Raw genomic sequence first — 15,897 nt, forward strand, 5'->3', positions numbered from 1 at the left:
TACACATTTGGGCGAAGACAGGGAGGCTAATAGGAACAGTCCAAATCATGCATCATTAGCACTGGTTCTGAATGTACTCATGATGTCAACATGGTAACTAGTAGCAACAGAAGAACACAGCTGTCCATGTTGATGTGGTTTATCTAATCTCGTATTGGAAAGATGAACAGTAATGTCTGGATCTGAGATTGTAGATTCATTAATTCATTAATGTTCCAGGTGGTGATCACAATCTATTCAATTAATATAACTATAACAACTAATAATTTTTCATGGCTTTATTACCACACTGAAACCTCAAAAGAGCTACAGTTCACCAAGTTTTGCCAAAATAATGACAACGATTGGGTCTGGGATCAAACCACCAACTCTGCCTGTTGCCGTATTTCTTTGCATTCCTTAGCAATACTTTGATTAATCGCATCCTTTTCCTCAATATTACTTTTGCAAAACAGACTAAAAGAGGAAATTAAAATTATCCTTGTTTTTAGAAAATCTAAAACATGTGTTTAATCTTTTATTTTATTGATTCATTATTTTTAACCCATCTGTGAAAGCAGACAAAATATAGTGGCAGTACTTCAAGTTATTTCGAATGGCACCACTCCACTAGATTGGTTCTACCGGCGCATCAGCAATAGTAATTTTACGCTAAAGTTATGTATTTTCATACCCGTGTAACAACACAGAGCGATGCCCGTTTACACATTCGGAAGCCATTTTATTTGGCCTTAGGTCAACTATATACAGTGTGTAATTACAAAGACGTTATGCATTTGAGCATCTCACTTCTGCTGTACACTATATGTATGTTCTGTGATCTCCATCCAGATGTTTTGTAGCATTACATTAGTGTTCATTAGGGAGACGAGCTCTGTTTAGAACATGATCATTAGGAAACCCAGAGGCTGGATACCTTTCACTCCTGGCTTCCTTTAAACTTGGCCATTGGACATCTTAACAAAACATCCCCTTCTCCCTTATGACACAGCAGCAGAAATATTTGCTTCTTTTGGCAGTCGTTTGATGGTCCACTTTCAATTTTTGGTTGCAAAGCGAATTCTCTTCTGCCATCGACGTTCCAGAGACTGTGTTCTGGTGGTGGAAATCAAGAGTGCCGTTAAAATGACTCATTTAGAAATACAATGAAGGATGACAAGGCCTTTGGAGAAACGACTGAGTCAATGTGCTTTTCTGCTTATGTTTCAACTCATGTGAGGAGATATGGCATCTTAGTCACAGACCGGGTTTCAAATCCTGCCATTACAAACATCTGTGATTTGATATGAGGTGCCTGCTTGTCTCCTGAAAGCACACTGACAAATTTGCGTGTTGTGTTGCCTCGTGTTCATTTACTTTAGACATGTAACAACAGGATTGACTGGTGCAGTTTACAAGTCCCTCCATCAAAAGCATTTGACTGCGATCACTGGAGAAGTGAAATCCAGAAATGGAATTGATGAACTGGCATAGCTTCATATTGACTCATGAAACATGGCCCTGAATCAGGTCTCTTCAACATCATTTGCTCATTGCCGATAACAGCAATTATGCAATAAATCTTTCCTTAGCAACTTAGCACAACAGGCGTAAACAGGCATTTTTCGGATGGGAGCCAATAAGCAGCTGCAGGGAAATGTCCTCACAGGTGCCAGACGGATGGAGTCACCTCGATTGAAGATGGAAAAAAATCTTCCTCTTCTCATCTCAAATCTAAAGATCATACGTACGGCACACATGTAGCAATCAGGGTTAGAGCCAGAGCCGATAGATTGGTCATGGCCGCGATTACAATCATCACTGGCCTGGAGCCTTCACGGTCCTGTAATTTCAACCCACAACTTTGAGCTTGATGATAGTTACCTTGGCCCCTGCTTTAATACTTATAGAGCGCTATAAAATGAGACATATGGTTGGGATATCGGTGTAGCAAATCCTCCAAGCCAACACACCTCATGGCCCTGGTATGCAATATTTAAATGAGTATAACACTAGAGGTATCTGCAAACTGGGTTACACGGAGAAATGAGGGCAGGGGTTTTAACAGGGAATAGAGCTGAGCTGCAGCAGGTATATGAGAGACACCCGTGGGTGGCAGAATGCTGCTCTGCTTATGAAGAACGCTGAGAGGACGTGGGTGGTTTAATGCTGTAATAGAAGGCCAGCAGCTGACGGAGCGGTGGATGCAGAGGAGGAGGAAGAGGACGGAGGCGATGAAGAGGACTTTCTGTGCTAGTGAGGCAGCCCTTTGCTTTAGAATGTGCAACTTGTTTTCAAATCTGCAAATATAATAGCAGTCGATAATGATGAGCAGATAATGCACTGTAGAGAGTGCTTAACTAAAGTAAAGAACAGTGAGGGATACGTCTGCGTCTGAGGCTGGGAAAGTCGTAGAAACAGGTGCTCCGGTCGAGTTGTGTCATGTCGCCTTGGCAGCTCACAAAGCAATGTGTGTGGTTTGAAACAGACAACTCTCTTCAACACACTAAGGCTGTGAGCTTTTACTCGTATGGTCCAGTGGATCTAAAACTGTGGTAATGCACAGGGAGAGTTTTTGCACAAAAAATAGCCATCTTGTCTTCTTTTGATAAGATTTAATACAATTTATTATTATTATTTAGTCCTACCAAGCTTTTAAATGTGATAATTTTTTATTACATCAATGTATGTGTAAGTATTAGATATTGTATGTGTTCAACGTTCATTGTGAGGCCCCTTTTAAATTGATGAACAGTTCACGTTTAGGGCTTCAAACCATACACCATTGATTATAACATGAAATATACAAGCCAGACAGAAGTCAAGACAGTTTGTACATTAACTTAGGAGCACACATTTTTTGGTCAAGGTAATTAAGGTAATTGAGGTAAGTACTTATCCAATAGCAAGATATTTATGTAATCTTTCAGTCATTCAGGCAGGGTCCATAGCATTTGATTTGCAAAATTAGACAGGACGTTATTGAGGATATTCTGCATAATGCTCCTCATAACATAACTGACAAATCAGCAATAGTAATATCATACTATTGTTTACTTTTGTGCTTTGGCCAAAATGCTCTCTGAAATGTAAGAAAACGTCATTTAATATTTATATGTACAAAAACATGGACTCAAAGATCGACTTTACTGCAGTGTCCCTCTGGATTTTTGATAAGAATTAAGAAAAGTAGGTCATGTGCATCACAGTGGCTATTAAGTCACACTAGCCCATAAAACGATTGCAAAACTATACAAATACCATCAAAACAAGTTCAAAATGTCAACCTCTCTGAAACTAATTACCCAGACCTGAGTCTCTGTAACTCATTCCACACTGTGAATTGCATAAGAGCTGCACTCAGACTTTACAATAACGTTTTGATAATGACTACAAATCTGCCAAAGCTGCTCTAAGTCAGAACGAATTAGCCCTTAAGGCAAATACAAGGTTAGTTTATGAAGTTATCGCAACATGTTCCATTGAGATTATATCTGAAAAACAATTACATGAGTCAAAAATGTTACTACAGACCTACAGTAAACATGATAACAGCATTTTTGTCATTTTGGGCTTTAGGCTTTTATAATTTGATTTTATATAGAATTGCACTTGCATACTGTAGTTTTAGGTTGTGTAGAATTAATTACATCTATTGTCCCACAAAATATCCGACTTTTCCAGACGTTTGGCAGCAGCACTTCTACAGATGTAGTTTCTTTCTCTATTAATATCTTGCTCTCATATCCACGACCCTGACAGGTGGCTGGACTGGCGGGTGACCAAGCCAAAGTAAAAGGTCAAAGGTCATCTGCACACCTGCACCTGTCATAGAGCAGAAAGACACACCACTGCAGCTGGGGCCTCTCAAGACAACGCAGATTAAGCCAACAAGATAAGTCACAATTACACTTTATCCAACTAAAATGTCTTCACTGTGATGTAACCAATTTAAATCATTTTTAATCCACAAAACTGTACAACAATGTCAACATTTAATGAATAGAATTGTCAGTTGTTCCCAAGACTCTGGTTTCTTCAGCAAGGCATTTCTACAGTGAAAATAAGGAAGGAAGAGGATAAATGTGGTTTCAATGATTCTGTTAAGGATACTATTGGGTTATAATATAAAAAAGCCAAAAGACAATGGTAGATTTTACATATCAAAGAACTATTTATTTGGAGTATTGTTGAAAATGATCAGTTACTCTGGGAATACCTAGGCCTGTCACAATGAATACTATATCAACTTATCGTTCAATATAAGAAAGCTGGCACAGTATATTTTGGGGCTCAGTATTTATCGTGTGCATATTTTCTTTGTAGAAGTGTGGAGATTTAGGGTATTTTTGTTGTAATACAATTACATTTGAGCGGTAAGGTTGAATAAGTGACTTCTATGGAAAATTATCAGCCAATAAGTACGTTATATGTTGCAGCTCATGCCTTTTAGTGTTACTGTCCACTAAAAATGGTTTACTGGGATTATCTTATATTATTATTAATGCATCAGTGGCATAAAGTATTCTCAATATTATTCTATTCTATTGTTTATAACAGTAGATCTATGTACCAATATATCGTGTTTCAAAATGTGTTATTGTGACAGGCATAATAATACCGTGATCATATCACAGTTATATTTTTGCAGTCCATCTGCTCCTGACCAGCTGCCTCTGCAGTACTGATGGAAAGGGCAAACGCGGTGGACAAATTTCCCTATACAAAACAACAAAGTGTACCTTAACCTTAAACCAATTAGAAATGTGTCCGTAAATGTTTGAGTGAGGTTAAATTTTTGCAAAAAAAGTGAATTGTCACAAACTGACAGCTTTGGTATTGGATACTACTGATAATATACTTGCTATTGTAATTTTGCATTTCTTTTATATTTATAACAGAAATTTCATCATCATTTCATACTTTGATCAATCTTCTACCACTAGTAGAAATATTGTTGATGCACTTTCACCATTTCTGAGGGTGTTCAAATGTAGCTGTATGGTCAGTGTCGTTCACCTCTCTGTCCCCCTGTCCATGAACTCTGAATACACAGTTGGTCAAATCGAACCTATAAAATTTCACAAGCTAACACATTTGACACATATTAGACACATAATTGCCTTTCTTTTTCTGTTATATCAAACCTTACAAGAGCTCTTAGTGCAAAGACATTTTGAGTTTGTAAATGTCTCTGGGTTGGAGTGTCCTTAAAGTCCCCACATTAGACTAGCTGACACATAGCCTCCCACCCCACTGTTTTATTAGCGGTTGTCCTAGCGTTGCCTAACCCTTCACCCGCACTCCTTTTGTCAGTGTCTCTTTCCAGTGTTTTGGACAAACTAAGCAAGCAGCCCGTCAGCGCTGTTTGGCTTTATGGACAAGGCAGAGAGAAGAGAGGTTGCACAATACCACTGGCTGTGCGAATGATTTATTGGCCGGAGAGAAACGCAGTGAAAGACAGAGATACAAGCGATTGGCAGAATGAGAGGAGGTAAAAAGGATGGGAAAGCGAGTGGACACTGGTTTAGCCAATGCCTCCCCGGGAACGCTTTTATTTGGATAATGAATGGTTGGAAATCGTTAAAAAGAGCAGGAAAAATGAGAGAAAATGTAAAAAATAAAAAAAATGGCCAGACAGCACGGACAGTCTTTGGACAGTCTTTTGGCTTGGTCCACTTAATAATCCCCAGAAAATGGAAGAAAGGCGATATATTAAGAGAACCCGTTACTAGGGCTGAACAATATATCACAATCAAATCGAAATTGCAATTTGAGCTGCCGCGATTATCAAATCGCAATGTCCTCTGTAAAGAATAAAATATCCAGCCTTTTTATAGAAAAAATCTTTTTGTACCTTTATGCCTCTGCAAACATGTTCTGAAATGCATGAGATTCTTGCATTAGTTTTGCAGTTCAGGTTTCAATCTTCTCTTAAATGTTAAAGAGGGGGTATTACGCTTCTTTCGGGTATTAACTCCTAACACATACCATATTTAGATCAACTTTTATTGTTTTGAAAAAGCCATATTAGCTAAAAACAAACTATTAAAGTATAATTAGTTTCATTTTCGTTCTTGATGCCGAGTTTCCCTTCCCCTTGCTCCCTGTGCCAAGTCACTGCCCTGTCATAGTGCCGTCACAACCATAAATTGTACATATAAATGGACATAGCTAACCTGCCTCTCGTCATGTTCCAAATAGGAAGTGATCATGGGCTTCATCGGCTCTGGCTTCAATTCACTTTCTATTGTAAAACCTCTCTCCCCTTGTGCCCCTCTCTCTGTAACTGCTGCTGTCAGGCTCATCATTTTGGTCTTAAAACGTCATATTAACCCGCTCTACATGATCCTGGTATTTTTATTTCGCTATTGTTTTCATAAATCAAGATCAATCACCAATCAGGTACCCTCTATCCCATGGTCTTTCCTACTTGTATTAGCAACAGGTTTGACTGACAGCGTTGTCAGTCAAACCTGCTAAATCGATGGTGCGAGCAGGAAGGGGCATTACCTTCAACAGCCTCACTCCAGATTGGCTCTTTGGTTGCTATGATACCCATGGTTGGAATTCCAAACATGGAACTTGACTCCAAATTAGCCCCTATAACTGCTAGCCTCGACGAGCTTCATTTGACTGGAGCTGAATGCTATGGGTGACGTCACACCTTAGGCCCCTTCTTTATAGTCTATGATGATACTACTGCACATCACATCAGGTTTGTGAAGTTGTAGTGTATTGTTTTGTGCCCTGCTCTTGTATATAAGAGATCGTGAGATTACTCAAACATGCATGGATGACATAAAACCATTTCAGGCATGTTGTTGATGAGGGAACAACATTATAACATGGTAAAAAGCTCCAAAAAGTCAAATTAGCATAATATCCCCTTTAATGCTTCTGGAGTTGTTTACAATGTGCAACCTAAACTTTTTATTTTTTTTTATTTTAAGCATATATTGAAAATCTAATTGCAAACTTGCAATAGTGCAGCTCTAGCAGACAGACACTCTTGGACAGTCTTTTGGCTTGGTCCGCTTGACAATCCCCAGAATAAGGAAGAAAAGCGATATGTTATGAGAACCCATTACCCCTTTAATTTGCGTAATATGGTCTTGTTCTATGGAGGTGCTGATGGAGGCAGTGGCCTGTGTTAAATGATCCTGTCCGCAAAGTCATGCAGCAGTGCACAGTAATATAACCATTAAGACAGAACACAAGGATTTCTTTGGGCTACGCATATGAGAAGTTTATTTCACTCTCATTGGGTTAAATAAGCAGCCCTTAATTCCACCAATCAAATAGAAGCGGTCATTGTGTGTGTGTGAGTGTGTGTGCAGGCAAAACAATGAGGTTTTATCAAGAATCCTTTTGAATATAATACGTGTAATTTGAGGGCTATTATTTTTAGACTCATTAAGTGATTTGGCTGCGTCCACAATAATAACCTTGGAACTGGTGAGAAGCTCTGGAAAGACACGGGAGGGGGCATCGGGTCTTGCATCCCACAACAATTTGATTTAGATTTAACTGAGTGGGAATTGTTTGTATTGGGACATGGCCAATGTGGGTCTGTGTACTCTTAAAACAGCGTGGATTTGAAGAAAACAATAAAAATGGCGAGAGGAACGGTGGCTGGTGGGGTTAAGTTTTTAGAGTGCACATTTGGCCCAGTGCCATCTGTGGTTGTATATACGCTCTGACTAAATGCATGGCTATTTAAATGAGTGGGAAAGATAACATTTTCATCATGTCCAGGAAAACGTGTTTGCTAAATGGGTGAAAAATACAGAGGTAGGCGGCTGAAATATCAACAGAATTGCTTTAAATGTAAACATACAGATTGAGAGCTTACATTGTATGGGGCTTAGTAATGCTAATGGTCATATCAACTTGGAAACTGAAGGAAAGTACATGGCAAAGAAATCAGATAAAGCAAGAAGGATGTTGTGAACCGTTCTCAGTCTGATCTTTGTAAAAGTAATAATTAAGAGTTTAGCACATGGTAGCATGTGTCAATCGCAGCTTTAGCTAATGCTAGGTCACCCAGTATAGACCGGAGCGGGCCAAGTTTACATTCCAGAGTATCAGTTGCTTCTTGAACCGGGGGGAAGGAGGGTCGGGGGTCAAGAATACTCTCACGAACTGTATCTCTCTGAAGAAGGAGCCTTTCCCCAAGCAAATCTATCAAATTTTCATTTGCATACACCTTTGCTTGGTTTCACTGTTGCAAGCAAAGTTTGGACCTGTTTGTTGTGCGGAGTGTAGCTTTTCTATAAGTATACCTAATTTTAAGGGGTGCGGCACTTAGCCTCCACTTACTCCATACACTCAATGCCTGGAGGCAACAACACAGCTCCCTGCCCAGTCATCCGTAGCCTAAAACGACTCGACAAAGAACAAGAATCACTTAAAAATGACAAAAACAAACCACTATTTCATCCTTCAGAAAGCTTATGCTTCGATTCATAACATGCTTTTTGAGGTTAGCAAACCACAATATGTATTTTCACATGGCAAAGATTCAGGTCAGGGGAAGAGGAGGTTGCATTATTGATGGACATTTATCTTGATTGCCCCCAACTGCTTGGCTGCAAAACAATGCTGTTTATATCACGGCATGACATTTTCAGAACTGAAGCATAAACCTCATGAGGAACGTGTTGCGAAATTATAACACAATGGTCAAGCTCAACAAGGCAGAAAGAACAATGTAATGAAGACAGCTCTAATGGCTAACCACAAGCAAATTCGCTTTATTTAGTGTACTCATAGCAAAATCCTGTTAGCATACTGAGTGCTTTATATCCTGCAAAATATAATAACTTGTGCAAACGAATCGTAGAAAAGCCTTTATCTGAATTGGTGTGACCTCAGCAGCATTACACACACAAAAAAAAAAAGATATGTTGGCCTGCATCACATGACGGGGGCGTTAAGTGTGCGCGTCTGCTTATGTCAGGGAGAAAAGGTTACAATTAGGTCAGGCACTGGAGGTAAGTGCTGTGTGCAGCCCGGTGCTTATTAGCGAGTGGGTGGTGAGCATTTCCACTCCTGTCACTAAAGCGGTTTCAGCCACTGCCTCCCACATGTCCTCCCAACCAGGTGCTAATAGATTCCGGTATGTGCACGCCAACAATACTTAGCTTAATCAACTACTCACTCATACACAACTCATCTGAAAATAGCTTAGACGTTCTGATTAGTTCTCAGCTTATCTTAATAAAGCAGTTTTGTAAATATGAATGATATAGTCCACAGAAGAACTTCAAGTATTTTCTTTTTTCCATTATATACAGCCTGTATTTACATTCTAAGTAGGTCATTTTACACCAACTACAGCGGCTAAGGGCCATTCTGATAACACATAGCACCTGGATGAGGAAGACGTCATTGTCTTAGCAGCTGCAATCTTAGGCATTTAATGAGAACAGTTAAAGAGCTAAACATGAAATCACTAGATACACAGTTAAAAGTAAAAAAAAGATACGCACAGGTAAAGGGGATATATATATATTTTTTTACAATCCTTGAGCCGAGCTGCATTACACAGAATTTAAATTACAATAAATCAATTCCGCTGCCATACTGTCACAAGGTAATTTCACTATTCAATCACACACCCCTAGATATGTTGGATCTTTTATTATCCATTTTCATTTATCTGTGGAACAACTGTGTGGGAAATTGGGATGAGTCACTAAAAATGAAAATGGCATTACCTACTTAATGTTAGTTGCACAATACACTCAAAATTGTTTTACTGATCAAAGGCCTAAAGCATGTCTATTAATGTATTATGTAATCGAGTGCAACCACAAATGTCCCTTACTTCATTTTCAAAACACAGTAATAAAATTCCTACATTTCTTAACAAAGCGCAGTGCTTGCCTGTCCTTGACCTGGCCTTTGTTACTCAGCCTCAGACTAAATGCATTCACTAACACAGAGGATACTGCATATCTCAGCATTAACAGTACAATATGACGGCGTGAATGCTGCGATTTTTCTCTACAGCTGCTGTGCAACATAGTGCTCTGTACTAGAGACCACCAGAACCCATCACCACTCCACTACTTCCAGTACATTCTGTCCCCATCCCGATCCCTAAATTTGGGACAGACATGGGCCAAGTCCTGTCCTGACTACGGGGAGTAACTCTGCCCCGTGTTTCTCATGCCACGGTCAACTGTCGGCGGACAAAGGAACAAAACATGTCGCCCTGGCAACGCTCCCCTGAAATAACTGTGCTGGGCTGCTCTGGGAGAATCCAGCTTGTACTTTCGCAAATAGAGGACATGCTGAACTAATAGAAAACTGCAATCATGTGTTTGTCTTTTTGTCATCTAAAAACACACAAGATCGGATAAAGGTGAAATAGCAATGACCACATGGCAGTTTTCTTTACAAAAACATCAACCAAAGCTGAGCAAGGATTTTGACATTACACTGCAAGTTTGAAATTAGGAATCGATTTGAAATTGAATGTAAGATCCTCAATACTTGACTTTTAGTTCTGGTACCACACTTTTTTCAGCACATACTTCCATAAGTATCTAGATTGATGAAATGTATCTACAATGTTCATAAATTTCATTGTATTGTCTTTGTAGTGCCTTAGTGCTCCCCAAGGACCCGCTAAGGATCTGTGTTTTGGCACAGATTTTCAGTTCCAATAGTATGTAAATGTTTGTATTTGGTACTGCACTCGTACCTTTTAATGATACCCAGCCCTGTTATTGACAAAATCTTAATTAAACAAACTATATTGCAACCACAACCACAATTACAACATTGAAACAATTAGCAGTTACTCCAAAATAGCTCAACGCTAGTAGATTCTTCACATATTCCGCCTGTGTCCTTTTGCAGTGACTACATTTTCTCCGTCTTCAAAGCCACCAAGCCCCCCAGTAGATACTTCCTTAAGCACTCATGTTTGGTGTTCACAGTAGGTGGGCATCCCTAAATCAATAGCTCAAAAGGATTGTGATGTGTCCCAGGCTTCGGCAGTGCCACATCCTGCAGGTTGGGACCACAGCCATCTGGGTTTGGTTAGATTCAAGCCGTAGAAGCCATAAAAGTAGTGAGAGGAGAAACCAAAGAGGGCACAGCCACTTCATTCAGCCCCAAACCATCCCAAAACCAGCCACAAACCAGCCCCCTCGACCTTCCTATCATGTGGTCAGCGGCAACATTATGTGGCAAAAGCTGGCAGCACTCAATTCTGACCCCATGTCACCAAAATAACCAATTCAGATTCATCTTTACTGCTAAGCCTGACGCAAATAGCAGGCATGATTATTAAAAGGTGTGACCCATATATAGAATTATTCTGCGGTATATTTACATAATGAATTTTATAAATGCCAAAATTAAACGCATCTCTGTTGTTATTGAAACGACAATTATATTTCGAAAGCTGTTTATTCAACACCTAGTAATTATTCTGAAGTGCTCAGGCTGACAGGAAATAATTTATATTTAGTGGCACTTGATGGCTCCTCTGTCAGACCCTTGTAATTCTCCTTTTGATCCTCCATTCACAAACAAGATGAATAGATGCAGAGTGACACATGGACAGAGTACATCCGTGTTCTGCCATTGTCTAACATGTCTAATCATAATCACGCCTCTTCTTTACCAGTGTCTGCAAACAAAAGACTACCAGGAGACATGTTAAAACAGAGCCAGTTTTAAGTACAAGATACACGTTTGGTTTAGGGATCTAAAGATTATTAGATTTAGTGCTAACTGTGATTATCAATAACCATCACAGTCGTTTCCATTCCATCTATAGCCCATAAAAGTCTAAATGTTCAGTGTTCAATTGTGTGTTCAAACGTGTGTTTTTCCCCACAACCAACCTAACACTAAAATGTTATGTACTGTAATGACATCCCTGATTTGAGAATGAGAATGTTGGTAGATTTTTTTATTAAGTACAGTGCAAAAGTGTTGATTTTTCCCCAACATAACCCTAATGCTTAACATAAACCTGCTTACTGCAAGACATGTTGATCTTCTAAGATGTTAAAAAGTAAAGCATTGACTGTAATTTCTTAAGAGTTTCAGTACAACTGGGGTTACCATAGAGTAGTTGACTTCCCAGCCTGATAATTTGCTGAATGTTGCTCCTCACTCTTCACATTTCACACAATCTATTGCCCAATAAAGCCAATAACTGAGTTTGACATCAACTAAAGCAATGCTGTAATATTATTTAAGAGAGGCCACAAATATTTCACCTCATGCTGTACCATCTCTGTAGGTACCAGTCATTCCTAGCATCATGTCGTTTTTCCAGTTTTCTGCTTGATAACAGGAAGTTTGAAGGGGACTGTTGCTCAACCAGAGCAAACAACTCAGCACATGACTTAACAGCTCCTTGTGTCGTGGCAGCGCTTCATCTGTGTTTACACTGCTGGAATAGTTTAGTTAGCCTAGTTTAACACATTCTCCAATGAGGGCATGAAGGACGACAGTGAAATGTACTTCATGTTCAAACTGCAGAACCAAGAGGCCCGGCATCGTCAGATGGCAATTCACTGCAGCAAGTAGCACATTTTAAGTTTTTATTGCTGAAAAATGGCTCTGTGACATTTTTTGACCCTATATTTGTGACACCAAGTAACCGAGTTCTTTTTTTTTTTTAAATAATCACAACTAAGTACAGAGCAGTTGGTGGAGAGGTGAAACGCCTCCAATGCAGGACAATTCCAGACAGCGCAAACATGCATGAATCAATTGAAATACAACTTTAAATAAGCTAATTATGAGAGAAGACTGTTATAACAGGGTTAAAAGCTCACAAAAGTCAACATAATTTACATATGTCCCCTTTGTGGTTAAGGTACACTTTGATTTTTCACTCACCATCTCGTCCAAAGCATAGCGCAGTACACCGTGCTCGTAAAGGATGAAAAACCGGCGCTGCCATTTCTGTGTAGGACAAAAGAAGAAAACAGTTAGTCATATGAATCATATCAGTTATAGCTACAGCCGTAAAACGCATGTATATTTTATTATGGGTGAGGTCACACGAAGGAAATGTGGAAATATTTATATAAGAGACATCGCAATTTGATCCGAGCGGTGCCATGTTAGACGTATAAACACTATGTTAATACTCTCTCAAGGGGATGCACGCCTTTGGAAAACACTTGGCATCTCTCCTGGCACGAGCTCAGCACAGATGAGGCTGTGAAGCTAGATGAACTGCATTTCATGGCTTACAACAGTCAATAAATCCTAAATTTCCTTGTGTATGTTCTTTGTAAACGAAGACAATCAGCCCTCACTATAATAATACAATAAATTATGTTAGGAACTCATCATGAACAAGGTCACATGTAAGACATACGTATCGGATCTTCCTCCAGTTGTTGTATATTGATTTTTGTGCAAATGATACGTTGACATCTCCCCGCTAATCTCTCGTCTCATTGGTTGGCTGGGGTCCATACTAAACACACCTTTTAGTCTCAGTGTAACATTTCCTTCAATGGGGAGCGCTACATCAAATATTAAAAGGTGCTTTGTAACTTTAAAACCGCATTAAGGTCTCCGAACGTTGCCGATAAGCTTCACAGGCCATGAGAAAAGGCCTTTACATATCTGCCATAGCCATAATAGCATGTTTTGTGATTTGGAGCGGTCATAATGTATAACCTGCTAAACCAGTGTTGCTAAAATATGACTCATTTAACGTGACAGCTATATTATTTATGTGTACTGGTCAGTTGAAGCTTCGCCCCAGCTCTGCGATGGGACCACTAATTATACGACCGCAAACTGATTGGAAGAATGGGCCGCGCTCACATGTGATGATGTCAAAGCCGCTGCAGTCTGTTGACAGTAGTTGGGTTGAAGGATCCCGAGTTGCCCTCCCTCCCCTCCGCCACACACACACACACACACATGCACACATACACAAACGGCCACACACATCCATATGGAAACCATCAGGGCGGCTGTGTGAACTGGGATCGTTCCTACACCTCCCCCACAGTTTTTTTTTGGGATGCTCCCCCCTTTTTTGGGATGCAACAGCACATTACCGTCAGGAAACAGATAAGTGGGAAGTGAGCAAGTGTCCTGTTATGTGGCGCTAGGGGAGAGGAAGTCGTCAAGTGGAAAATGGGGATTATCAGGTCCGAGAGATGCTTCTTCTAGCTCTGAACTTCTAAAATAATAAAACAACTGCTCTATTCAGGACACAGCTAACGCATGTTTACTAACAAAAGAGCAGATATTCATTTTATGACTAATTTTTAAGGTAGTTTCTGTAAAATCTAGAGTAAAAACAATCTACATCAAACAAACATGATCAGAATTTTCATTAAATTAATAAACACAAATGTTCAAATTCAATTTCAGTTGTTATGTCCTTGGGCAAGACACTTGGCCCAACTTGCATGTGTTTAAATGTCAGCGCGAGAGTGTGATTGATGGTGATTGACGGGTTATAGTACGTTAGTAAGGTAAACCTGATTCTCCACTTGAAGCTGAATATTAATAAATGATAAAAGGTAAAAACATGAATTAATAATGCACCAAACTCAACAACAACTTAACATAAATGTTCTACACAAGCAGTGTTTTTATTATGTATTTAACAAAATAATAGAACGATAAATGAATTCAACTCCCTTCTTATTCTTTCTGGGTTTGAATCCAACTAAGGTTAGTGCACTCAGGGTCATTCCTCTCCCTCTGTCTCTTTTAACCCCAAACATTATCTGTGTGAAAATCTAAAAAGCATAATATGAATCTAAAAATACATAAATGTTATCGAACAATAAGTCAAACTCTTCGTTAAAACAAATAAATCATTAGACTTTAAAGTTTGCTTACCCGAGATCTGTGCAATGGATTGTCAAAGTTAGTTCCCTCTGGTGCTAGCAGCAACCACCCTCCGTATATCGGCTTTGCCTGGCAGAGGAGAACAGACGATTACAATGTTTTAAGTGCACATCCAGTAGGACATAAAAACATCAACAGACAGTGCAATCATGCTTTTATTATGATGTCACTGGAGATAGTACAGTTTATGTCTTGGTACTGCACAGTATAGCAACATCAGTGCACAGTAGTAGTCCAACTGCTACACTGTGAGCCATGAGTTGTCTGCAGGCTACATTCCCCTGCATTTGGCTCTCTTCCAGCGCACCATGCTGCCACAGAAAGAGAGGAAAGGCCAAAACACATGATTTTCCCTCTGATCCTCTAAGTGGGTGGACTGGTGGGTGGAGGGGGGCACCAAAAGGCAAAAGCCAGCGAGAAAAATAGCAGATGAGAAAATCAAGTAAGGAAGCTGCAGCAGAGGAGCTTTTGTGGCCACACATTTGCAATTCAAACATGAAGAGTTGGACTGGTACTTTCTTAAATACTTTTGGTACAAACTTGGACAGCTGCCATGGCTCATTGTTAGGAATTTCTGCTTTACAACAGCGCACAAGCATTCAGTCACAACTTAGTCTATTACATATAAACAAATCTTGCATAATTAACTTGCAGTTCAAATCTAGTCCAAAGCGTTGACATTTACAACCAGCTGGCACCTTCACACTGCACTATCAGCAGGTGTGATTACACTCAAAACCTCACTCCACATAAAACCATGCATAAACCTCTAATGCTACAACTTACAAGGTATTTATCTCTCCAATGACTCTGCAAATGATATGTCCCAGGAAGTCTCAGTAGCAGACATAATCAAATAATAAAAAATGTGTGTAAAAAATGATAGTAAACTGCACCTGATGAATAAAACATGACTCAAATGAAAATACATTAAGGTCATACACTATATACACTTCAATTCTGTATAGTTAATTCTTATATGACCTGAAGGCAAGGGGTGAGTTGCTGGACCACCTGAGGAGGATTTCAAATCTGGGTCAAATCTGGGTCATT

General features: G+C 39.5%; 1 protein-coding gene across 14 annotated transcripts in view; it reads right to left on the reverse strand.

Moving 5' to 3' along the window:
- The window catches only part of si:ch73-103b11.2 (myosin phosphatase Rho-interacting protein), a 40,925-nt gene that overhangs the window by 23,617 nt on the left and 1,411 nt on the right, over positions 1 to 15,897 (reverse strand). For 9 of the 14 annotated variants that reach the window (XM_055229295.1, XM_055229296.1, XM_055229298.1 and 6 more), the window contains exons 2-4: positions 15,631 to 15,654; positions 14,836 to 14,913; positions 12,856 to 12,921 (exon numbers count right to left, since the gene is read on the reverse strand). In XM_055229295.1, coding sequence (XP_055085270.1) covers positions 12,856 to 12,921; positions 14,836 to 14,913; positions 15,631 to 15,654 — 168 coding nt within the window. The remainder of the gene's footprint in view (positions 1 to 12,855; positions 12,922 to 14,835; positions 14,914 to 15,630; positions 15,655 to 15,897) is intronic. The other 5 variants (XM_033984738.2, XM_033984741.2, XM_033984745.2 and 2 more) reach the window with 1 other exon arrangement.

Source organism: Periophthalmus magnuspinnatus, chromosome 19 (genome assembly GCF_009829125.3).
Source record: "Periophthalmus magnuspinnatus isolate fPerMag1 chromosome 19, fPerMag1.2.pri, whole genome shotgun sequence".
NCBI lineage: Eukaryota > Metazoa > Chordata > Actinopteri > Gobiiformes > Gobiidae > Periophthalmus > Periophthalmus magnuspinnatus.